The sequence below is a fragment of the Cheilinus undulatus genome, linkage group 3 (genome assembly GCF_018320785.1).
Source record: "Cheilinus undulatus linkage group 3, ASM1832078v1, whole genome shotgun sequence".
In the NCBI taxonomy this organism is placed as follows: Eukaryota; Metazoa; Chordata; class Actinopteri; order Labriformes; family Labridae; genus Cheilinus; species Cheilinus undulatus.
This window is the reverse complement of record NC_054867.1, coordinates 5,361,937-5,387,699: the sequence shown is the minus strand read 5'-3', so window position 1 is coordinate 5,387,699 and position 25,763 is coordinate 5,361,937. Positions and strand designations below refer to the sequence as shown.

General features: G+C 37.3%; 2 protein-coding genes across 5 annotated transcripts in view; one reads left to right on the top strand and one right to left on the bottom strand.

The window, feature by feature from the left end:
• The window catches only part of etnk2 (ethanolamine kinase 2), a 30,612-nt gene extending 25,434 nt beyond the window's left edge, over window positions 1-5,178 (top strand). The window contains exon 9 of the mRNA XM_041783481.1: window positions 272-5,178. Within this exon, the coding sequence (XP_041639415.1) occupies window positions 272-344 (73 nt within the window). The 3' untranslated portion in view covers window positions 345-5,178. The remainder of the gene's footprint in view (window positions 1-271) is intronic.
• Window positions 5,179-11,304: 6,126 nt separating this feature from the next.
• Window positions 11,305-25,763, bottom strand: part of LOC121507400 (transcription factor SOX-13-like) — a 109,178-nt gene continuing 94,719 nt past the window's right edge. For all 4 annotated transcript variants that reach the window (XM_041783702.1, XM_041783706.1, XM_041783704.1 and 1 more), the window contains 3 exons: window positions 24,438-24,608; window positions 20,655-20,871; window positions 11,305-16,075 (listed from right to left, as the gene is read on the bottom strand). In XM_041783702.1, the coding sequence (XP_041639636.1) occupies window positions 15,790-16,075; window positions 20,655-20,871; window positions 24,438-24,608 (674 nt within the window). In that variant the 3' untranslated portion in view covers window positions 11,305-15,789. The remainder of the gene's footprint in view (window positions 16,076-20,654; window positions 20,872-24,437; window positions 24,609-25,763) is intronic.

Here is a 25,763-nt window from a genome sequence, read left to right as displayed (position 1 = left end):
GAGGATAATATTGTATGTTTTTTGCCCTTAAGCAGCTTGGAATATGTGCTAACTGGAGTTAGTGCAGTAAAACAGTACTAATATTTTATATCAAGAATTAATTGAAGAAGTTGTCCAACTAGGAAAGCGATTTATAGTTCATATTTTATATTTCATATTCTTTGTTTTATTTTGTCATTATATTTATGTTGGAGATTATTGATTCAAACGTCCCTTGATGAGCCTTTAAAGTAACATATACTCCTCATGTTTTTGCTCCTGTGTCTTGCAGGTATGCTGTTCTACGGTTTAACCAGTACTTCAAGACCAAACCTGAAGTGATGGCCCTACAGATCCCAGAATGAGAGGAGACAGGACAGCAGTGTACAGAGATTATCGAGGATGGATGCATCAGGTTTCATGCTGGGACTTCTTGAAGGGTGGAAACACTCTCTCTCTTTCAGCCAGCTGTTGACCAGTTCTCGGTCTGTCTGGCCCCTTTTCCTGCAACAAGCGCAATTACTCTTTCATTCCTCCAACTTAGCTTCAGGTCTGTCACACTCTCGCTCAAGACACTGTTACGAGTTCTGTCAGTCTGTATGTTTGTGTGTTTACTTTCATTTTAATGTCAGTTCATCCTTAGAAACTTGACTTCTTGCTCTCTCTCTCTCCTCAGCCAGGTGAACAGGTTGAGCCTGGTAGTCTGACTTTAGGGGGGAGATTACACACTGAAAATCCAGCTTCACTGTCAGTCACACTGATACACAAATGCCCCACAACATCAGTAACAAAAGTGCAACAAGAAATGTGACTGTTGAAAAATAAGGTACATACAGATACACATAGCTTTTCCTTTAATTTGCTTACTGAACCTATACCTCAGTGCAATGGGCTCAGCATAGTGAGAAACCTACTGTAGATGCCTTCACATAGTTCTGAGATTTTACAACTGGTATGCTCACCAAAACCATTCCTCCTTCTGTCTAAAGATCTTTTAACATTTACATTTGAACTTGTATCATTCTTCCTCACTTTCTTCTTATCTTTGGTGCTAACTGCTTGTAGCTGTGATATTTCTGCTCTGCACTCCCAGATATCAGCTATGTACTGTGTAGTCATCAAGATTTTTTACTGTCGTTGCCGTAAGAGTTTCCAGACTTTGTCAGTTAATCCAAACATACTGCTGCTCATGCTATGAATAAATTAATTTTGTAGGGCTGGCAATGAAAAGTCAATAATTACATTCAGCTATTACATAGTATCAATTTAGAACTATATTTTCCATTCTTTTTACAAGATGGGCTTAGAAAAAGGTAAGATCAGCAAAAAGTAATACTAAATATTTTAGCATGTTAATGGCAATTTCCATTATGTGTTAGCAACAAGCTAAAAAATTCAGCTTTACCCCCCAGTCTGTCTTAAAATGCACATCCCTGTAAGATAAATCATTCTGCTAGTAGACTTCTACCCTTGAAAGACCAATCAGACACCGATTTTAAGAAGCAGTATATGAAGTAGCTTTTCATGGACTGACTGTATGGTGAGTCTTTTGTGTTGTAGCAGTGGATGGTAGAGAGAAGCTGAACATGCATTTATTTATTGATCTGATCTGAAGAACCGTCTGGATCATTAATATCTCAGGTAAAACTGCTTCATAGTTCCAGTTTCAGTGATACTGATGGAGAAGGGGAGATGGTTTTGGGTCAAAAGAGGGCACCTGTGTCAGCCCGAGCTCTGTGTGCATTCTGTCCTTAACCCGTTTTTCCACTTTCTTGACTTTTATGGTTACAAAGAACCGCTCCGTTAAACTTTCCATTTAGACTTCCCAGACCTTGGAAAATTACAACCTCCACCAGCCCCCCTACCAACCCCTCCTCCTGCACCATCAACCCCTCTCCTCTTTATGGCCTAATCTGTTTGTTCCCTCCTCACGTTGCCATCTTTGATCTTCGGCTCCTCTTCAGTTTCAAATCTCCAGTCATGTGTTCAAACTAATGCTGCAGCACCTGTTTAAAAGGTGGGAGCTCTCAGCCACACATTCTGATCAGTTCTACTTACATCCCACACTTTAAGTAAATTTTGTTACATAATATCACACAGTCAAAGTTTTGTTGGGGGTCAAATCAAGGCTTTCTGTTTCCATTTAACACTACACATACGCAGTGAAAGACTGACACACAGAGTTTTCACTAAATTTAAAACAAAATGCTGCAGACCTTTAAAGGGGAATCCACTAACTTTACACCTCAGTTGTTGGTGTGTTCTACTCTACATTTAAGGTCGCATTAAGTCTTTAGTAGCTTCAGAATAGAGCCGCTCTTTTATAGCAAAAATTATCATCAAGATTATTTGACTTATATCTACATCAGATTTATGATATGTATGACTCTGTCTGGTGTTTTCAGACTATTTGCAGTACAAGACATGACTCACTCTGCTCTTAACTTAGATTAAAGTGAGAGCTGTGTTGGTGGGAGGGTTGAGCACCCTGCTCAAAATCTACAGGCAAAAAACAAGTACAACACAGCACGGAGCAAAGTAATTCTTTGAATTTGGTGATTCTTTTATGCTCATGGGAGCTAATTTAGTAATTGAAATCTTGATTAATCACATAGCACTGTTGCATAACTTGATAGGTAGGCAGTGCTAAATAAGTGATACAATTTTATTTTTGCGGTTGAGCACCATGATTTAAAATTTGAATTGGTTTACTTTGAAAATCTGTGTAGATATGCTTCAGAGCAGCAGTCTCCCCAAAGGCATGTAAATCTAAATTTTACAATTCCTCTGCAGATTGAGTTGTATTGTTAACAATGCCTGATTAGTGTTTTTTTTCTCAGAAGTGGAATTTGTAATGCAGCATTTTATGTAATGATGTTGAGGATGAAATAACCTCAGTGATCTCAGGACTGAACTGATTTTCATATTTGACATATGAAGTGATACTGAACTACAGTTTCAAGTTGTGTAAAATATTCATTCTACATGACCAAAAATGTAAAAATTCCAAAACTAACAAAAAAAAGATACATTTTGAACGTAGTCATGACAAATTAAAAAAACAAATCCTCCAATTGGACAAGCTATAGGCTAAAAAATAACACATTTTCACAACTATCACTGAAAAATCACAGAGCAATCACCAATATTACCAGTACATGTTTTTTTAATCTTATTTATCATTCTGGTGTTTCTGCCATTCTTGGGTAACTTTTTCCAACACAACAAAGCCCCTCCATAGTCTCAGAAGTCATTATACATCAGTGCATAATGTTTTACATGTTAAGTAATATGGTCTATTGCCAAGAAACTTGAGTGTAAATCAGTGGAGTCCCCGTTTATGAACATCCAAGTCATATTATCTTAAACTGATTTCTATTACCATGTCATGTTTGACTTTCTGAAAACTGCAAACACCTCAACTATAACCAGCCTGTTGTAAAAACCTCAAGGGCCTCTTTCTCTGTTCCGCTGAACTGTATAACATAATTTACATGATCACATTTATGCATTAATCAGAGCTTTTAAAAGCCATTTAGTCATGCTAGGCTTTAGAATAAGGACATGTCTTCCCCCTTACCCACACACTGTAGGAATCCATTCTGGGATCAGCAGGGGGAGACGCTGAGCCCTGACCTTTGTCCTACACTGCTTGTCTCATGTGTCTTACAGGCTGAATAATTTACAAAGTGAGCTGCCACCTCTCAGAACACCAAAACAGACAGACCAATTGATGTAAATGCTTTCCAGTCTGGACACTTAACCTGGGAAATAACACAAGTGCTGTCAGATGAGGAAAATCCATATTAGAAAGTGTCAGAAGAGGTTATCCTATTAAGTGATGATCAGAACCTTGTTAATGTGAATTAAAGCTCTTTAGGGCTTTTTGAGGGTTTACAGTCACTTAGTGAAAGAGTACTTATATGAAGGCACATACTTGGGAGTAAAAAGCTTTTTTAATGTCAAATTATCCACAAAAAATGTGCAATTGGTAATCAGAGGAGTCATATTTTTAGGACTCAGTGCAGTAATGTGCTGTTAGATTTATAGAAAAGACCAAATTCTTAAGCTTGAACGCACAACCCTAATTATACCCTAGACATTATAGGGAACTTAGGAAGAAAATAGCATATTATTTTGTTTCTCTTTGGTATATTTTAATGCACTAGCAGATACTGCTATTACACTCATTATTTTAGCAGCCATCAGTAACTTTATTTAGCAACAGAAACATCGGCATAAAAGAATATTGGTATTATAGAAATAAATGCAGTTATTTGAGAAGCCTCAACACTTTTAACAAAAACCCTTGTATTACAGATTTTCATACAAAGACGTGATCAGAGGTCAAATTGCCGTTGAAAATCAAAGCTGAAGCTTTGAATCTGTGATCTTTAAAGCACTGAAACTTTTAAGTCATGAAAGCCGTGCTTTATGGCCAGTTATTTACCTTTTAATGCACCTTTTTGGGTTTATAACAGTACTCAACAGTGGTGCCAATTGGTAGCGACAAAGCCAATTAGAGATCACCACAAAAATTTAAGTTGGTTAAAAAGTTTTCCTAACATGTGAAGCGTGAAGAGCTTTTTAAAGTTGTAAATGTGATGGTACGATTTTACTGAAGGTTCTTTTAGTGAACTTTTAACTTCACCATTTAGCCATTTCGTTTGCTTATACATCAGGCTGCATCGTTAGCAGAATTGTAAATATTTGACTATGTGCAATGCATGTTCCTGGAGGGTACCGCTTGAGACCTCGGGCTGTATACAGCTCCCTGATATGAAAACAACAAATATGGCGACACTTGAGTAAGTTACTATTGATTTACTTTAATAGAAATGTTCATTAAAACTTACATCACGATTGCTAAAGCTGGGCATACAATGTGCAAACTATCCAAATTAAGACACAAATTTTGAGTACCACAACTCTCTTGGAAGTCAGGCCAATGTTCAGTCTGATCGTGTGTCATACAGTGTACAGGAGGATATGACAGCTGACCACAACCTGTCCACAGCCTCTCCAGCTGCCCCTGACTGGTCAGATGGATTACTGGCATGTTTGATATTTTGTGGGCTGCAGGGTGGTACACGGGTTAGCACTGTTGCTTCACAGCAAGAAGGTCCGCTTCCAGTCAGTGCCTTTCTGTGCAGAGTTTGCATGCATGCGTGGGTTCTCTCCAGGTACTCTGGCTACCTCCCACCACCAAAGACATGCTTGTTTGGTAATAAATTGGCCGTAGGTGTGAGTGTGAGCGTGCCTGATTGTCTGTCCCTATATGCCAGCCCTGTGATTGACTGGTGACCAGTGCAGGGTGTACCTCGCCTCTCACCCAATGACAGCTGGGATAAGCTCCAGCCCCATGTGACTCCCAACGGGATAAGGGGTATAGAAAATGGATAGATGGATATTTTGGTTGTAAAACGGCAACCACTCTCACAGCGAGAGCAATGTCCACACTGTTAGACAACATCTTTAATCATCATAAAAACAGCAGAAATACCTGTCTCCTTTTTTCTTTTTTAAAGTTATTTTGAGGGTCATTATTTTTGCTTTTTTGCCTTTATTAGAATAAGACATGGATGAGAGCGTGGGGGAAGGCATGCACTGGACAGCGCAGAGAGTGAGAATCAATCCTGCAACCAGTGCGTCGAGGACTATAGCTTTTTCACCTGAGCTAAACTGGTGTCCAGGAATGCCTTTCTAATGCTCCCCCAATAATAAAGGCAATAAACGAGCAGCTAACACAGATGACAGTGCTGTTTGTGTTAGAGTGATCGAGATTAAGAGAAAGGGCGATATGACTGCTAACAACTTAAACCTCAATATGTGAGACTTTATCACAGTCCGTCTTCACTCAGGTCCTCACGACCATCAGCCTGCAGTGTGAGCACATAAATCATGCGTGATGGTCCTGGACATAAGCGATCTAGTCAGACCATATGAAATTCTACCACGACCGTTGTAGAGTTGGCTTGAAATCGCAGTGCATGCCCAGCTTTAGACCCATGACTGGTGGACAGAGCGCACCATCTACACTCCGTTTATACTTGTCTTTAAACCGTCTGCACTCCGTCTCGCCAGTACAAGCTGATGCAGGGAACTCATGGCAGCTAACATGGGTATGCGTACTTAACAGCAAGTACATTTCCTGTCCTTTGAAGGTTGTCATGGTACCAGAATTTTAAACCTCAGTTTGATACTAGTTAAAATCAAATGATATTGATGGCTGTTTTGATACCACTGCAACAAAAATACTAAGTCCAAGGCAACTAATCTTGCTGGATCTCTTGTTTTTAATCACCAAAAGTTGCTGGTAAGCTTCTGCACATTGTCTTAACTGCACAACTGCAGACCTTTTTTTTTGTGAAGTTTTGACATAGTGCAAATTTGTCTTTAATTTTTAAAATGAAAAATTTCTCCTCTGTGTCTTTTGGAATAAAAGTAGTTTTTAAAGTTTCAGTATTTTACAGTTCTATTGATCTTTATAATGCAATTAGTTTTTTAAATGTGGTATCAAATAAGTTAGTGTCAGCAGTTTTATAAACCTTACCATAAACTTTATGGAAGAAGTGGATGTAGCCTTCTTTTTGCCTCCTATGGTTTGTGGACTGATGTTCAAAAGCCACTGATCCTGGTTGACGTGACACCACAGTAGCCACCTGTCCATCACAGGTAGACAACACCATAATAATACTGTTCTTCTTCTATTTAACTTAAAATTAATTAACACCCTGCTAGGAATTTATATACCAGCTGTATAGAAGATTTGATCTGGATTTTTTGTCAAACATAAGAAATAGAAAAAAAAGACATTTAAGAAAGTCAATTACACCTCTATTTTCTCTTTTTGGCAACAAGTAGTGTTGCCATCTGCTGGTGAATAGACAGAATACATGGAGAGACATTGGAAAAAAAGAATGAAAAGGCCATCTCCACTTCTTCTGAACAGTCCAAGTCAGTCTGCTCATCACTAAACAATTGTTCTCAAAGTACTTAAAATTAAGTTTTTTTCTTTAACTTCAGAAAAAGAGGTAGCATTTTATTTTGATGCTTTGGTTCAACATTTGGCTTGACTTCAGAAGTACAAAGTTACTTGCAGGCCCTGAAAATATCTGCTGGCAAGTGATCATAAGGTTTAGAGTGAGGCCAATGACAGATCCGTCTTCCTGCAAATCTTAGTTCTATTTATTTTACTTAGCCAAAAGTTTGTAAAAAGTAGCTTATTTTTTTTGCACTGTTGACTGCACTGACAATTTAGTTCAGCCAGTTTGTCTGTGAAGGCATAGATCTAGAGTTATAAAATAAAACATCAGAAGTAGACAAATAAAAAACACAAAAATGTTTATTATTATTATTATTATTATTATTATTCTTTATGCATTAGTTAAGGTGAAAATCAGCCAAACAAAGTTGTAAGCGATCAGCTGTTACTGTGAAAGTTCCCAGTTTAAAAAACAATATTCACAAATCTGTTTTGACCTCTAGTATCCCAGATGCCTGAATTTGTTCCATGCTGGTGGTGTTGTAACATTTCACTCTCCTCAAATTCACTTTAAAGTCTTTTTTTTGTACAGGGTTTATTTAAATGGTCAAATCTTACATTCACTTGTGTATTCCACAAATGTTCTAATCATACCAAAATGGTTAGCTCCAGAGTTTGCATTGCAGTTTATTTGAGATTAACTATTTTTGTGTGCAAATGTACTAACTTTAATGTAAGAAACACTGTACAGGTTACTGATTTTTGTTTTCTTTGTATGCTATTTACTTTTTGTAAATGCTTGAGCGCTTTGTAAATGTACTCATCCACTGCTAAAGGGGATGCCGTGTCGATGTGTGCGACCGGCAGAGATGGAGGATGTAAATACTGTAAGAAATACTGTGAAAAGCTTACTGTACAGTGATCCTTCACACCTCTGTAGCAAGAAGAAGACTTATTTAACAGTTGTCGGTAAATATTTCCATTAAAATGTATAAAATAATAAAAATGCCTGCTTTTATTGGTCCAGTTTCAAAGTTCTGTTTCCTTGATATTAATGAGTGAGTTTGACAGTTGCAGAACATTGTGCTCATCAGTAAATGCTGAAGTTGATGCTTATTATGCTTACTATGGCAGTATTAAAATGCTAATTTTCAGCAGGGATGAGTGTCAGGCTTGCATTCAAGCACAATTAGCACAAACAGCTGATGCTGATAGAAATGTTACTGTATTAATTCAGTACAACTGGGTGAACCGTGAGTTTAAATAGTGCAAACTGTACTCCCATCACTGCATGAGTTTTACTACAGTGATACAGCTGGTGCTTTAGGTGTTCCTGGTAAGAGTTGAGTGCATATCATAATACACATCACCTCAATACAGAGATCTGTACTCAAATTTTTGACAATTTACATCTGTTATTTATATGCACTAACAGATCCAGGGTTTGTAAAAAAAAAAAGCAAGTTTTTGTCTGTTTTCATAGTTTGAAAAGGGCTTTAAGATTCTTGACATTGTTGTATTCTCTTGTGATAAAAAAAAAAAATAGAAAAAAATGTTTCATAGGAAATTAAAGTAAGGCTGAGGGTCTTTCATATGAAAAAGAAAAAAGATATTAGGAAAATTGCAGTTTCTCTTTAGAATCTTGCTCCATGAATCTTCACATACACATTTTCATAAATAATTGACTGTGCCATATTGACTTGGTTGTTGAAATGATAAGCGAGAAGATTTTAAAGCAAGTGTGTCGAACTCAATCACAGCAGAGGCCGGATTCTGGATTCAGGACTAACCTAAGGGCCTAATAGGGTCACCTTTTTAACCATATACTGTCAACCTCATTTCACCGGTTATAAAATATAAATATAAAAAACTTAGTAGTGATGATAAATGATTTTGACATTTAAAAAGTTAAAAATATAAGTTTAAAGACTCACAATCTGAGTAATTTTTTTAGTTCAAAAAGGTCAAAACATGAAATGAAAATTGAAAAAAAAAAAAGGTTTTTTATTAATGGCAAATATATTAGAAATGTAAAATCATGACTTTAAAAGGTCAAAAAAAAAAAAAATTGTAATCATGAAATTAAAAGTCAAACTAGGATTCAGAAGTTTAAATTGGGAGTCTAAAAGGTCAAACTATGGAATTATGAAGTCAAAGTTTGTAACTGAAAATATGAGACAAAATAAAAAATAACTAGTGAAAAAGGTCAAAATGTGAATTAAAAATAGAATGATGAATCTTAAAGCTCAAAATATTATATGAGAAGTCAAAATTATGAGTTGAAATCCTCAAAGTATGAAATAAAGGGTTAGTCAAGTCTAAATCCTAAGTTTGAAATTAAAACACAAATTAATTTCTTTTCCCACATTCCTGACTTCTTACCTAAATATTTTTACTCCTTTTCAGATTTTGTGACTTAACAAGGATATCTTAAATCATCAAGGATAAGTTCACATTTTTAAACTTGAGGAAATCTGCAGACCTCATACTGATGGGCCAGTTGTAACAGATATATTAGATCATCTTGCAGGTCGGATTTAGCTGTTCCATGGGCCGGATTTAGCCCCTGGGCCTTGAGTTTGACTCTTGTGTTTTAAAGTATACATTCACGCATATAAACTAGGGATAGGCCACTTTGGTTACCTTGAGGGTCACATTAATTTTATTTTCACAATGCCAAAGGGACAAATTGCTACACAAGTTTTGGATATTCTCAATTTAATCCCTTTGATTTCTACTAATTAAATGAAAGAAAGATTATAAAATCTTATCATAGTAACATTTACATTTTTAAAGTCAAGTGCATGTATAAATTGTTCATGTAATGAAAAAACCAAAAATAACCATTTTAGCTGTTTTTTTTAATGGCATAAACATGACAGTTATGGGATATTTTAATTTATTTGACTTTCATATCTATTTTCTTGAAGAACTACTTGCTACATGCTTATAACAAGTATTCACCCTCTTGGATGTTTTATTCTTTTCTTGATATTACAAATTAATAATCCATGACCCATATTGTCTTTTTTGACAGAAGACTCTTATGAAAAATATCTCTTTAATGTCAAAGTGAAAACAGATTTCTACAAAGTGATGTCAATTAAATAAAAAATGTAATGTAAATTATGTTACTGTATAAATATTCACCCCCTTCGAGCCGTATTAAGAGTCACCTTTGGCTCCAGTCACAGCTCTGAGTCTGCGTGGATAGGTCTTAATCAGGCTTGCACATCTGGACGCTACAATTTTACTCCAATCTTCTTTGCAAAACTGCTCAAACTCTGTCAGACTGCACAGGGATCAGGCATGAACAACACTATTCAAGTCCAGCCACAAATTCTCTACTGGATTGTGGTCTGGACCAAAGTGAACATTACTGAGTGGCCTGCACAAAGCCCTGATGTAAATCCCACTGAAAATCTGTGGGGTGAACTGAAGACCAAGGTTTATGCCAGAGGACCATTAAATCTGGAGGAGCTTGAGAGATTTGCCAAAGAAGAATGGGGTGGGATTCCTCAGGAGACGTGTCAGAGACTTGTTGAAAACTACAACAAATGACTGCAGGCTGCTATCCAGCAAAAAGGAGATATTGTTGACTATAAGCACCAGGGTGGCGAATAATTTTGACCCTGGTAGTTTTTGTTTTTTGAGGAATATTTTTATTTCTGTGTGAAAAGCAACATAATTTCAGCATCCACTGAAGAAAAAGTGAAAAAAAAAAATCATAGGGCACTAATAATTTTGTCCTCAAGTGTATATCAAAGAATTCCTAGAAAGACAGACATCACTAACAAAAGATTAGAAGAAAATCTTTTTTCTTTTACTATTTTTGGCCTTTTTGCCATGTTTCGTTAATGTTTATAATTTAATGGTATTTGAAATTGACTTTGGGGACCGCGTTGAGTGAGGATGGGGGCCACATGTGGGCCCCGGGCTGCATATTGCAACCCCTGATTTAAATACAAAACTTGTATGGCTGTAAGGAGCTGAGATAGCTTGAAAATGCACCTTGAAAGTGATTTGACCTTGGAAAAAATGTAAAACCCTGCTGATCACTTCATTAGCTATACCGTTTCAGCAGCTCATTAATGCTCATATCTCTTCAGCCAATCACAGCAGAACCATCAGAAATTCACACAGGCAGATAGACATGATTGTGACGAAGCTGAAGTCAAACCCAGCATAAGAGAAAAGAAAAGAGAGGTGATTAAGAGCCTTTATCATTGATATACCACAGTCACACTTTAAAAAAATCAAACACAATTAACACAACAAATTTATTTTCTTTTGAGAAAAAAACACAAAACTCTTTAAACAAAGAAACATACACCTTTAAATTACACAAGCTCTTATAAACAAAATAAAGTCTCTTTCTATATTTACATCAGCAGGGGAAACGACAGGTGACTCCTCAGCATAAAATAAGGTGAACATTTTCCTCTGATATCAATCTCTGTGCACATAATCCAGCATCTTTACCCTACATATACTCGATCATGACTGGACAGGATGGACCCCAACTCTCAACTTTGAAATCTGTTTCTGATATTTTGATTTGTTATCCTTGTAGTTAAGTGGACAGCAACCTTATACTTTAACTTCTTTTTTTGTCAAATTGTCTTTTAGGTTAATGTGGTAAAGTGATGAGAGCAAAGACACCGTCAAAAGGTAAAAAAAAAAACAGACTCCTACTGACCATGTACAACATTCAGTTCTGTTCACTATGGCTCTATTTGATTACAGCTACACAAGTGCTTCCTTGACGTACATAGGCAGTCCTCAGCACTTTCAAGACTTTTTATAATATTTGCTGTTATCTACCAATGCCTTTGGCAAAACAGCAAAGCTGCATTTATCTTATAAACTCATCACGATTTAAATGAAAAAAAAAGGACAGTCTCACAATATTTAGCTGGTGTTGCACTAACAAAAAGCCTGTCTTGACTCTCCTCATCGATTGTGCAGAATATGCCTGTTGAATTGTGCAATTGCAAAAACACCACATTAAAAATGACTTTCTCATGACTTTGGTGTCTTTACTCTCATCCTGATGATCAGTGGTACATTGAGAAAGCTCTTTAAGGATTTCTCTCCCTGTTTACAGCTCAAATCCATTAAATGTGATTTATCCAATCTTTATATTTCCTGTTGGAGGGGATTGAAAAGAACATCATCATCAGTGATATTCAGCTAATGCTCTAATGTATGATTTGCAGATGATTAGCCTCTCTGTTAGTTTTCTGCTGAACAGAAAAATAAACAACAAAGGAAAAAAAGAATCAAAGTAAGAAAAAGCGGTTGATTGTTGATGATGGAACTTCATACTAAAGTGAGAGATCAATTGATCTGTCACTGCAAAAAATGCATCTTACTTTCAGTCTTTAAATCTGAAACTGACTCCAGTGCAGCTCCAGAGAAATGTCACAATATTTAAATCTTAGAACGAGATTTGACGCACAGGTACAAAGAAAATGACAATTCCTTAAAAAAAAAAAAAAAAAAAGCCTATCTGAAAGACGATGCATAAACATATTTAAAGAAATAATTTCCTGCAGTGATCTGGGAGGCTGCATTTCAAAAGCAGCAATAGAAAAAAAAAACAATGGGGATGCACAGATAGGGGGAATTCAACACAACAATCAATGAACTATCCAAGAAGCAAACACAGAGGTATAAAAAAGACCAGGCCCAGGTCGCCCTACCATGCCCACAGGGGGGGCTGATGGACACAAATACAGCATTTACAGCACAGTTCAACCAAACTGGGGGATGTGTGGGGAGAGGAGATGAGGGTTGGATAACACTTTACAATAAGGTGTGCAAAAATGATCACTGTCAAGAGGTACAAATGAGTAAATAACTGCAGGTTAACCAGAGAACAATTTAATAACTGCTAGTCCAGTTAATCAGGTCAGGACTGAGGAATAAACTGCTAGTTAAGTCAGCATGTAGGTGGTGAGTTACCCTACATTTATATCAGATAATGACTGTTTGATAAGGTACTCTAGAATTTGAATAGTTAGCTTGAAAAAAATAAGGGCCTAACTGCCTTAACTGCTATTAGCCACAAGCTAACAGGAAGCTAGTGAATGACACCTCACCAAAATAAGGAGATCATCACATGGATGCTCAAAACTGAATCATTAAGCCATGTTCTGTTTACTGATGAACTAGCAGATGGTACCTCATTTGTAACTCTACCCATTTATTTGTACCTTATTATAAGGTGTTACCTGGGCTTGTTAGATACGGCATTCTTCCTGTTTTCAACTTCCCGAAAAACTCCATGTACACTCTGATGAATCATAAATTCAAAGAGACATTTTTCAACCAATTTCATGTGTGTCAGAAATCACAGCTCTGTTACAAACAAGTAAATTAAAGTTCAACATTGTCTTTAGAAGTGATGATTGGTCTTAATGAAAACAAGTCTGTGGCTATTTTTCCAAGAGGAAAATAAAAGCTGTATATTTAACTGTTTTTTGGAAGGCTGTGGTGATTCGTTTCCAGGTTGCAGGTATCTATGTCAGGGCTTCTCTGCACACACTAAATCTAAGAATCCTCCTAGAAAAACAGCTGTGTTATCGGTAACACTACCGTAAGGTACATATTACATGGCACAGTTACCAGGTAAAGACTGAGTTACTAACGGCTACTTTACCAGAGAATGAATTAGGGATTAAAGGCTACTTAACCATTACTTACATGTAGATGGTTAGTCCTCATTGAATTCGTTTAGTTTTTTACCAATTATTTAATAGTAGGGCTGTCAGGTGACTCACTTATTATATAATTAATTATTAATCTCATGATTTATGCAGTTGATTTGCATGATCTCATGATTCTGCATTTGAAAGTAAGATTTTTTTTTTCATTTTAGTTTAATTTTGCATGTTTGTACTGTCTTAAACTGAGGGTACTGACTTCCTGTTTGGTTACAGACCATTTCTTATTGTGAATGAAAACAAGGAAGTAGGAGGGTAGAGCGAAAATGTTGACTTTAATTTAACAGCAGTAAAAGGATCATGATATAAGAGAATAAAGGTGAAATGTCTGTAAGCCCTACTTAATAGAAAGCAACAGTAGGATAAGTTGCTGAAGATGTAGAACTAGTTAAACCAATGAAGACTTAATTGATAGTTAACTATTACTGAACAACTAGACGGGGAGTACCTCCTCATCAAATTTACTAAAGTAACGCTGTGCTTCTTAAAGTGTGGGCCACAGAGGTGCTGCAGGTGGGCTGCGAGAGGTCATTTACAATAACCAAAAATCAATTAGATAATAACAAGAACATCTATATTTTTAAACTATCATAAAAATGTGATTTTATGTTATTATTTTAAGTCTCAGAAGTAACAAAACAGAGCTGGAAGTTCTAGCTTCTTTTATCATTTATTTTGTCTGATGTTTGATAGCCGGTGTCATGGCTGAAGAGGTGCTGGATTAACTGGTGGCACTCTGTGAAACATTCCTTTATGCCACTCCAGATTTTTAAGAATTCATTAGTCTATAGAGACATAAATGTTACCTAGGAAGAGTTTCAAGAGAATATTAAAAAATAAAATCTAGGTGACTTTGCAGATGCCTAATCAAAACAAAATAAATGGCAGTGGGTCATTAATTGTACTCTGTGACCCCACAAACACTTTTTGAGTGAGGTTAATGTCCAGGAAAGCCAAGTTCTTGCATTGAAATTCCTGTTTAACAAAAAAAAAATATATAATAAATAAAATATTTGAGTCCCATGTTATGGTTGTACAAGGATTTTTTGATGGGCCCCAGAAGATTTTCAGGTCTCAGATTGGGCTGCAGTGCACTAAAGTTTGGGAAAGGCTGAAGTAACGAATAACTGTGAGTTAATGACCATGTGGGTATTTAATATTGCACAATACTGAGTGATCGCCTCTGCAAAGTACTCATTTTGTGTTCTCTAACTTACATAGGAACAGTTTTAGTGGAGGTTAACTATCAGTTAGACACCCCTATGTTTACCTGGCAACTGTTGATTTTTTTGTTACTTTATGTCCTGAACCAATTTTTCTAAAGCCACAAAGAAGTCTGACAAAATAATTTTGTCAAGTTCATCACATTGCATTATGGGAAGTGTAAAATCCAGTGTTTTTGAGGCGTAAACAACAAGTGTAATCGCTGAAGGTGAAAATACTGGCCCCCTTCAATGAAGTGCTTTAAATATCTCTAATATTTCTCATTTTTTAAAGGAGGAAACTTCACCTGAAGTTCAATAAGTCATCATACTTTGGATGGCAGACATTTCAGACAACCCTACACATTAGTGAGACTAATAAGATGTAAAATGATTTCTCTTTATCAACACTCAACAGCATAAAAATGAGCAGAAACCCTATCATAGGTCTTTGTTTTTACCAGCCTTAACCAGCAGAGGGCAGCACTGCCGCACTGATAACATGAAGCTCTTATGCATGCCTGTTACCCAAACAGGTGGAAATCAGTGTGTGGAGTTTAATTTGCACAAAGTCAACAAGGAAAGAAAACATTCTGAAACAAAGCAGCTGATGACGTGTTAAAGAAAGGAACTATGTGAGGAAACAGCTTTCCTTTTTCATGTGTGCGTTTATGTGCATGTGTGCGTTTTACTAAAAACAATTTACAAGGGTAAGTATGATGTTTTTTCTTTTTTTCTTGTTTTAACCACATCTTCATTTTGATTAACAGACAGGACAACTCAATCCCACTCTTCTTCTCTGACTGTCAGCCAATAAAAAACCCCTCCCTCCTGAGCCAACCTCCCCTCTCACCCCACACCTCCATCATTCACTTCTTCCTCTTTCTGTCTCCCTTCAGTCTGTCAGTAACACCAGTTCACCCTCACTCCTGTCTCCTGCATCACTCTCCTCTCCTTCGCTGTACGGAGGCCGCTCCCTCTCTCGTTCCCTCTCCCTCTCTCTGGGTAGGGAGGTGGGCGTGGCTTGGCCTTCTGCTCGACGTGGTGGGGGTGGAACCTGTGGCAGGTAATGCTCCAATAACGCAGGGTGAAAGGGCATGGCTGCCACCGAGACTGAGCTGGTGTTACCCGGGTACTGGCCGTCACTGTGGGAATAGTGGATTTGCTGCGGTTCTGATTGACTGAGAAGACAAGAGGAGACATTAAAGCATGAGTTAAAGCAGTGTTACTCAGCTCTGCTCAACCAAGGAGCCAAATTGTTGAAAAATACCTTTGCAAGAGCCACAGTCTAATTGGTGAAAAGTGGCAAAAAAGGCTTGCAATAAATAGCAATAAAAATAAGTTAACGGTGGAAAAAATGGTAAAAATGCAGCAAATATGGGTGAAAAGGGGTGAAAATTGGGAGAAGTGACAACAAAAATGAGTTACAGGTGGCAAAAAATGGTCCAAAAGACGCAAAAACGTGGCAAAAAATTAGTGAAAAGGAACTTTAACGGGCAAAAAGCAGTCAATATTGGCAAAAATGGGCAAAATAATAGGAAACAAGTGGTATTTAATGGCAAGAGGTACCTTAAATGGTCAAAATGTGGTGAAAAAATGGTGAAATAGGGCAAAAATGGGAAACAAAAGTGGCAAAAAGAAGAGGCAAATTTTTGGGAAAAAAGGAACTAAGTGATATTTAATGGCAAAAGGTAGCTTATTTGGACAGAAAGTGGCAAAAAATTGTAAAAAAAAAAAAAAAAAAAGGCAAAAATGGGATAAAAGTGGCAAAAATGGGAAACAAAAGTGGCAAAAAGAAGTTGCAAAAAATAGGGGAAAAAAGGGTTATTTAATGGCAAAAGGTAGCTAAAAAGGGCAAAGAGTGGCAAAAAATGGTTAAAAAAGGCAAAAATGGGATAAAGGTGGCAAAAATGGGAAACAAAAGTGGCAAAAAGAAGTTGCCGAAAATAGGGAAAAAAAGGGTGTTTAATGGCAAAGATTGCTTAAATGGGTTAAAAGTGGCAAAAAGCTTCCCCTTTTTAAGGTTTTCTGGGGAATTTCAAAATTAAGATATAAAAGAGCCACAAAAAATCACAAAAGAGCCACACGAGGCTCCAGAGCCACAGGTTGAGTAACACTGAGTTAAAGGGATGGTTCTGTATTTTAGAACAGAACCATCTTATGGTTTCATCTTATGGGGGATCTTATAAAGTATTTGTCAATGGTCAGGATATTAGCCACACCCACAGGAGATGTCAGTCAGTAACATTAGGGTAAATGTACTCTGTACCTCAGCACATCACATAGGTTATCTTCTACACCTGCAGAACTCTCATCAGCTGATTGGGTCTCAACTAAATAGTAACTCCTAATTCAACAGGTCGAAACAAGAGACAGGAGAACTTCTACCTGAAGGACAGGAGGAATCACCAGTTGCCTGGTGCTGCAGATGTGCGAAGAGTAAGACTACAGGTGCATCTGGAGAGATACTGAAATCTGGGGTTTCATTTGCTGTAAGCCATAAACATCAAAATAAAAGAAACTTGAAATACAGAAGTCTGTGTAATGACTCTCTATGACATATGAGTTTCTCTTTTTGAACTGAATTGCTGAAATAAATTAACTTTTCGATGATGGTGTAATTTATTGAGATGCACCTGTATACCAACAAACCCAGAGAGTTATGAGTTTGACTTGTTACTTCAGAAACTTTCTAGGTAAGAGGATACCAGCGGAGCACATACCCTCACAGTCTGCAGTACTCACCATGAAGAGCTCCCTGCTGTACTGGACTCTGATGTTTTTACAGACCTCTTCAAAGTTTCACGAATTAGATTGAAAAACCAGAGAAGTTGAATAAAAGTTCACTTCAAAGTAAGCTTTTGTCTCATACTGACTTTTTTTTATTGTATTGTGGTGCAAACCCATGACTGTCAGGATGTGTTTACTGCAACACAACACTCTATGAGTGTGTTCATGAGACCTGAGCTAATATAATCAACTGTCTCACCATTACTGTGTAGAGTCAGCTGTATATTCAACCAGCCAGTACTTAAAATGAAAACCAACTCTGATGTATTAATTTAAAAGTTCACCATAATGGGCCTCATTCATCAGTATCTTCCCAAGATTTTTCCTAAATTAGTTCTTAAAGCCTGTTTCAGGCTAGCCGCGTGTTTTGCTGCAGGCATGTGCCGCCATGTCTGTTTCGGCTCCTGCTAGTGCAGCTTTCACTCTAGGCATGAGTCTATCGCATGTTGGCCACATCTCTCTGTGGCAGTGTTCATTTTGGCAGCTATTTTTAATTTTAGTTTTAGTCTGTTGATCTAATTCCTTTTAGTTTTGGTCACATTTTAGTCATTTCTACCCTTTTTAGTTTTAGTCTCGCTTTAGTCGGCGAAAACTCAAAAACATTTTAGTCTCGTTTTGGTCCACATAAAGTCCTAACAATTTAGTCTTTACTTTTAGTCCAAGCATTTATTCTGTTGCCTAAATCTGGTACCAAATCATGGTGATGTGTTCTATGCACCCTGCCAAATCTGGGGTCCCTGCTTTCTACAGCTGAGAGGCTGGTTATCTATAGATTGTTCGTATTTTGAAAGATTTACTCACATTGGAGAAATATCAATGATTTTTAATGTCCGACAAAAACTAAATTATGTTTTTGTCTAGTTTTAGTCATCTTGACGAAAACTTAGCTTACTCTTAGTGAGTTTTAGTCATCACAGATCTTTCTTTGGTTCGTTTTAGTCTAGTTTTCGTCATGGAAAAAAAAGGCTGTTGACGAATAGTTTTGATCATAGTTTTAATCAACAAAATTGACACTGTTCTGTGGTCCAATCCCTGCAATATGTAAGGTATTTAAACTTTGTGTATTTGTTTACTTTTGTCCAATTTTTAAAATCTTTAATCCCAGCCATTATATTTTTGTCTATTTTTAATTTTATTATTAATCTTATTTATCATTATTACTATTATTACCATGATTATTTCTTTCTGCATAAAACTCCCCATACTAATGACCATAGCACTCTAATGTCACAACAAAATCTTTGCTATAGGGCTCCAGTAGTCTATATTGCTGTCTTAACCAATTAAAGCCTAAAAAACACAAATTATAGCAAGAAAATTCTAATTTTTTGGAAATGAAATGTTTATTTCACTTTCTGCTGAAATCCCAAAGATGAAAATTTCCATTAAATTCATCATGCATAATTTTTTTAATGTCATTTGATACATTAGGTGTTTTTGGTAACTCATAATCCACTTGAGGGGATTTTTATCATATATCAGATTGTATTCAGAAGTGTTTTTTTTTTTTTAGTAATTTACGATCATATTGATTAGATAGAAGTATTATAAAAGTATGTATCAAATATGATACAACAGGCTTTAAGGGGTTAACAATGTGTTCCTTGTATTTTTTTGTATCATTTGTTTTGATTATTATTATATATACATTTTTTATTATTATATTCTAATATTATGAATATATATTAATAGATATACATTTTTATTGTATTTATTTAATTTTTCTTTTCCTCCCCCTCTTCATCATAAAATAAATTGAACACATTAGTTCCATGGAGAGAGAAAAAGTAGGGACTCTTGTGAATGATGATGCATAGATAAGAGGCAAATGCTCTCCTTTTGGTAGCTGTCAGGATTCATGTTGATGAAGTCAGGTCAGGGTGTCAAACTAGGTTTGATGATGGGCTGCGACGGTACTGTCAGTCTGAGCCGGCCTTACTACACTTCACATCAAACAGCTGATCAGTATGCTGTCGGTGGAAGAACACATAAACTTTAGGCTGTGTTTTGAGAAAAAGTAGTCCTGCAACAAAAGGGCTTGCCAGCAAAACAGTAAAATGCTGTGAAATCTTTTATTATAGCATATATTTACCCCAACATTGTTTTTTTCCTTCTAAATTGGTGAAATCACATAAAGAAAACATACCCCTCTGCTACAATGGAAAGCCAAGCCTCTGGGCTTACATCCCTGTGGGTTTCTCCATAGAGGAGCTGAGCTGACTGACATCTTTGGTGGCTTATTTTATATTGAAAAGTAGCTCAGACAACCCACTTCAAAAACACCACAGTATCCTTTAAATGTAAATTTCATGAAAACACATGGTTAGGCTAATGTGCAGTATGTGGTAGTTGCTCTGAGGACTTAAATCAAAATCTGAGTAATTATTCATGGGTATATTTGAAATTATTTTCATGGCTTTCAGTGAGAAGTTTTCAGTCAAAGACATAAAAATGACTTTTCTGCTATTAATATAAACTTCTTACTGCGTGTATCTAGCACAATGGGAGGAATGTGCAGCTACTGAATGATAAAGAGGAAGGAGTTATAATCACCTGAATGAATTTTAAGGCCATTCTGATATTCTTATTTAATGAATAGACAAAGAAAAAGGAAAATTCTCATATATCTGAGACAAAAGAAAGCAAAGAATGTGAAAAACTTAAAAAAAAGAAAAAACTATCAGTGTTAACAGTTCCAGCCTCCAGCTCCTCCAGCTTAACTAGTTGAAGGAGTTTAAAGGAACAATGATAAGGGAGCTATTCATTGTCGAGGTCAGACTAAAGAGTTCAATACTGCACTTTTGTTTGTCTTCAAGAATAAATAACAGGACCAGTGGAGCTGCAGACATTGTTGTCAGAGCTTAGAGGTGCAGAACAAACTCTCGTCAAAGGGAGGAATGTTTGTTTTGTCTGCCAGGGACAAAGTCTCTCTTATTATCTAAAAGATGAGCAAAGCATGATGGTCTTTACCTGTGTGTGTAGGTGGCTCTCTGCTCCTGCCGCCTGCTCTTCATCATGGCCTTGTACTCCCCGACCCTCAATCTCCGTCCCTCCACAATGCAGGTCCGTTTGGGCCGGGGTTTGTACTTGTAGTCTGGGTAACGCTCCAGATGCTGCCTGCTCAGCCTCGCCTGCTCTTCATAGTAAGGCTGCTTCTCCTGGTTGGACATGGACTTCCACCTGGAGCCTAAAGAAGAAAAAACATATCAAAAGGCAGCAAGTCAGGCCTGAAATACTTAAAATGATTGATATGCTTTGAGTCTCAGCAGCTGTATTCACACAAGCACTACCTAAAATTCCTGTAAATTTTCCTGAAATTGTGACACAAATGTAATCACCTCTGGCTGTTCGCAAGTGGTAATTTACCTGAATATTACCTGCTGCATTCACACTTTGACTCAGTCGAGCATTAAGGGAAAATTTTACGAGATCCCCTGCGGGAAAAATTTCAGGTAAAACCAGTATGAAAAGTTCAGCTGTTGGCAGTCGAACTAAAAATTTCAGGAAAGAGCTTTCTGCAACATCAGTTGTACGATTTTAGCTGTAATTTTAGTACATAATTTGGAGATTGTGATTTAATAAACGACTCTGCTTTGGAATGACACGACATGTATCTGAATGATCCTCAAATGATGTCAACAGAATTATTCTACTGCTCAAGATCGCGTCTTAGTCTCCCAGACTTTAAATCAAAAATATCAAACATATTTGACATGCAGGGCTCACAAACATAAACACAACTGACCTCCATTCTAGCCAGGAATTAATACTTGTTCTTTCCTTGTTTTATGATTTTTGCTGCAACTGTAAACATGCCAGGACTGCATGTTATGGAGAAACAGCAAGTCATGGATATTGATAGTCATCCGGGTTTGTTTTCCCTCTGTAATTCATGTCTGATCATTGTGCATGTGTGTGACTCTGGCTGAGTCATCTAGTGTGTTCACTCAGAAGATTACTATTTAAGATGAAAAATCATTTAAATTGTCCTTATGTCTGTGGTCTCCCACTTTTTTAAGGTCATTTATGATTTGAAAATTGTCTAGTGTGTGGCCAGCCTTAGAGCTCTGACACATCAGACCTCCAGCTGTCAATTAACATATGTCAGGCGGAAGATGAGTCTGAAGGCCAGAAAAGTATGGTAAAGAATACAGGCAGAGGGCAAAACTTCACTTTTTACAAGCAAATCATTCACTTCTTTTGACAACCATTAATCAAAAATGTTTGTGATTAAAAATATCTTTACTATCTGTCTGAGTGTTTCACTTTGTGAGTGGTTAATACAAACAAAAACCATCTGCTGGTATGCTGGCTTGTTTCCTCAGAGGGCATGTTAGGTCTTGATGACTGTCACCTGTAGTCTCCAGGCCTTGAAATATTGAGTTTTTCCAACAGAACGGTGACGGACATCAGTGCATGTGTCTTAGCACTTTCACATTGCATCTGCAAGAGTGTAATATTGGTGTCGCAGTATGTTAATCCATGTTGTATTACAGTGTTGTGGAACCCCAAGAGGGAGCGTGGAAGGCATACCATACCTGGCTTTAACATCCAAGCAAGGTAATCAGATAACAAGTCTTAACCGCAATTTCCACATAGGACGACTGCGCCGCACACCGAAGTTTGGGTTTGCTCCACTTGAGGGCGAGCAACCTTGCCCACTGGAAGTGAGTTTAGAGCGCTGCGCAGTGCAGCACTGATCAGCAGGAAGAGATCATGGGAGAACTGCGAGTTCACACAGGAAAAGTATGTCAACAGCGGACTATTTTACCTTTAGGGTTTAATTTATCATCCCTTCTGGTATAAGTCCATGATATTATTGTTTCTGCCATTGGGTGAGTACATTAGGAAGTTAAAAGGTTAATGTTTGCTTAAAGGATCTGCGGTTTTATGTAAAACTCTTTGGCTAAATATCCCCAAGTGTTAACTTTTCCTCATCACTAGTGCCATTGTGGCTCTGTGACCCACTGACCTCTCGGAGACCCTTTGCTCTCACTGCAGGATGAGACATAATGTTGATATGGTGATGATTTATGATTGGGAGTCCGTGCATTGTGCTGTATTTTGAAAGAACTGGATATTCTACACTTGTGACTTCCTCTTCTGGAGCTTTCTGATCAATGGATATTGACGCAGTTAGGCAGCGGCTGGCGCTGAAAATAGACCTGCAGTGTATCTCGAATGAAGCGGAGCAAAGTGTTGGTCCAGGCACTTCAATCTATGCCCCATAAGTTTTATTTGCAATGCAGCATGTCACTGTTTCCTTTTAAAGCATGTCTTTAAAAAAGGAAGGAGAAAAGCTGTTAAAGAGGTGCTAACAGACTCCTAACTTGTGCCTTCCTCATACCCATTCATTTGAATTGTAAGCAGCTTCACTATGTAGCATACAGGGACATCTAGCCTCGAACTAAGAGGCTAGCAGTGAATTTTTCAACAAATTTTGCCCCTCAATTAGTCAAAAACATCTTAAGGATATTATGTTTAGTGAAAAAACCTGGTCAGTTGCTGTTAGACTAAAATAATGAGTGAGGCTGTACAGACATAACTAAGCCACGATAAGCCTCAGAGCTTCGCTCAGTGCAATGAAACCCTCACCACAGATATTTGTGCATCTTTGGCAGCCGATGAGTACAAAAGTTGCATGTAAACAGACAGTGACCACTGACAAAATGAAACTGAAATAATGTATGGGCTATTATTTACATAAGAGGTGGACAGGTAAGTTCATTCACAGGTCGCCACTGAAGACGTGTTGTTAATACAAAGTGTGAACACAAGAACAAAAGTGCAGTCAAATTGGTATCCAGTTACCGTGCACAAGTGTTAATGCAAAATAGAAACTCAGGCATGCACATACACAAAGTGCTGTTCCTCCTCAGCATCTTCATTTAACATTGCCAGCTTGTTTCTCACATTTTTTTCTCTGTCATTGTTGCAAACAGCTAATTTTGGGTGAAATAACGTCGCCCAACCATTCCACCTCCATGCATTATAAAATTCATGAAAGGCATAAGTAAGTAAGGCATATGTAAGTATTCCATCTTCAGCTGGCAGTGTGTAAGGCCATTTGTGCTGGGTTTAAGTTTACCTTCTTGGCCAAGACACTGGTAAACAGATGCAACACAACAGGTGGCCATGGTCAACAATAGTTCTCTGACTTAGGTTTGTTATAAGAAACAGCTGTTGGACATATGTAGATCCGATTTTAACAGGCCACTTTTATAACTGAGAATCTCTGTTTGTGATCTGATCATTTTTATTGTGGCACATGAATCTCTGTCAGACAGAAACTAAGAGTTTGGTTCAGTATCTTCTTAAAAAAGTCAAAAGATGTTAAAACATCTTAACCATGAGAATTTTAGATTAGCTGTCAGTCATTGGTGTGAAAACAGGAGGAATTATAGATCTTGATAAAACCAGTTTTATACAGTTTACTGAACAAACAGTTCTCTGTGGGTTAGGATGAGAAAACCGTGGCATTAAGTTAAAAATACTCAGTATTTAGTCATACAAATGTTTCATATGACTGTGCATTATGTGCATACATGTGTTGTCTGTGTATCTTTAAGGGCTGTTACTCACAACAACAAGCTCTCCACAATAGAAAGGAATGTAAATGTTTGTATCAAGGAAAGGGAATCAAGCCAGTGTGTCTTTGTGTGTGTGTGTGTGTGTGTGGTGTGTGTGAGAAGCAGGTGGCTGTCTGTGCCCTCACATGTGCCAGGCAGTATCTCAGAATAGAGACAGACTTACCCAGGATCTTGCTGATGGAGGAGTTGTGCATGTCGGGGAAGGCCTGCAGGATCCTCCTGCGCTCGTCCTTGGCCCACACCATGAAGGCATTCATGGGTCTCTTGATGTGGCCTGAGGAGGGAGGGGGCCGTGCCTCAGCATAGCTGCCTGTGACTGAGACGGGCAGGGCACCTACAGGAAAGAGGACTTCAGTCAGATGACCACAATAAACTGCCAGGGTTTGGGGTTTGAAACTTGTTCATGTCTCTTTTTCAGACCTCCACAAGTGGCTGTAGGAGGTTGATGTCTGAATAAACCTATCTCAACTGATCTTAATTACAGCCTGAAAAACTACAGATTACATTATTTTTAAAGTTGTCTGCAAAACTGCTGGAAAACAAACAGATGCAACAGAAAATGTGAACTGGCTGTGTGCATGGGTAGAGCAGGTAGGGTTTACCTAAAAACACATATTCAAATATATAGGTTATATAAGGGCTGTCAAGATTAATCGGGATTAACTCAGATCGATTATAAGTGCAATAATATTTATTTATGGTGATTAAACACATGCTTTATTTTCCCTGTCAGCACACTTTGGTAAAGTCATGTCAGTGTCTCCCTGCCGTAACTGGGATGTGAATAAGGCCCACCACTGCTCCTTAACCCTTAGGGGTCATCTGCTATTTTTGTCATGATAGCATGAAAATGAAGCCATGTTTTGCACTGTAATCACTGTGTGTGGAAAGTGTGATTTTTAAGCTTCCTTTCAGTTTTTGTTTGATGTCAATAGGCCAAATAGAATGGGAAAGAATAGGGGAAGTAGACCATACCTGACAGGACTGGCATTGCTATTTTTTTCATAATTTCAGTACTTTGTAATTTCTTTTAGAAAATGAAAATATATTGTTTTGAATAAAAATTTTTAAAAATCTTTTTCTTTTTTTTTTTTGGGGGGGGGGGGGTCCTATATCTAATACAAGAAGTTAAACTTAAAAAAAAATACGTCAGCAATTCATACAAGCGTGGTCTTCACACACCCTGGATGGGACTCTATATGGGGTGCAAATTAACCCACTTTTGCAAGGCACCACTCTGCAAGGGACATGGATGTTCTGCAGGGGTGAATCAAGAATGTTATATTTGTTTTGGCCTCTCTTAGTGATTTGTAGATAGAATTTTATTGTTTAAAAACGTATGTTTAAATACGTACGTCTCGTATGTAGCATTTTTCTTTCACAGAGGTCATCAACCACAGTTTGTACAAGGGCCAGATTTTGTCTTGACAGGTGCTTTGGGGTTGGACTTTAAAATTAACTAAAATAAATATTTTGGTCCAAATAACCA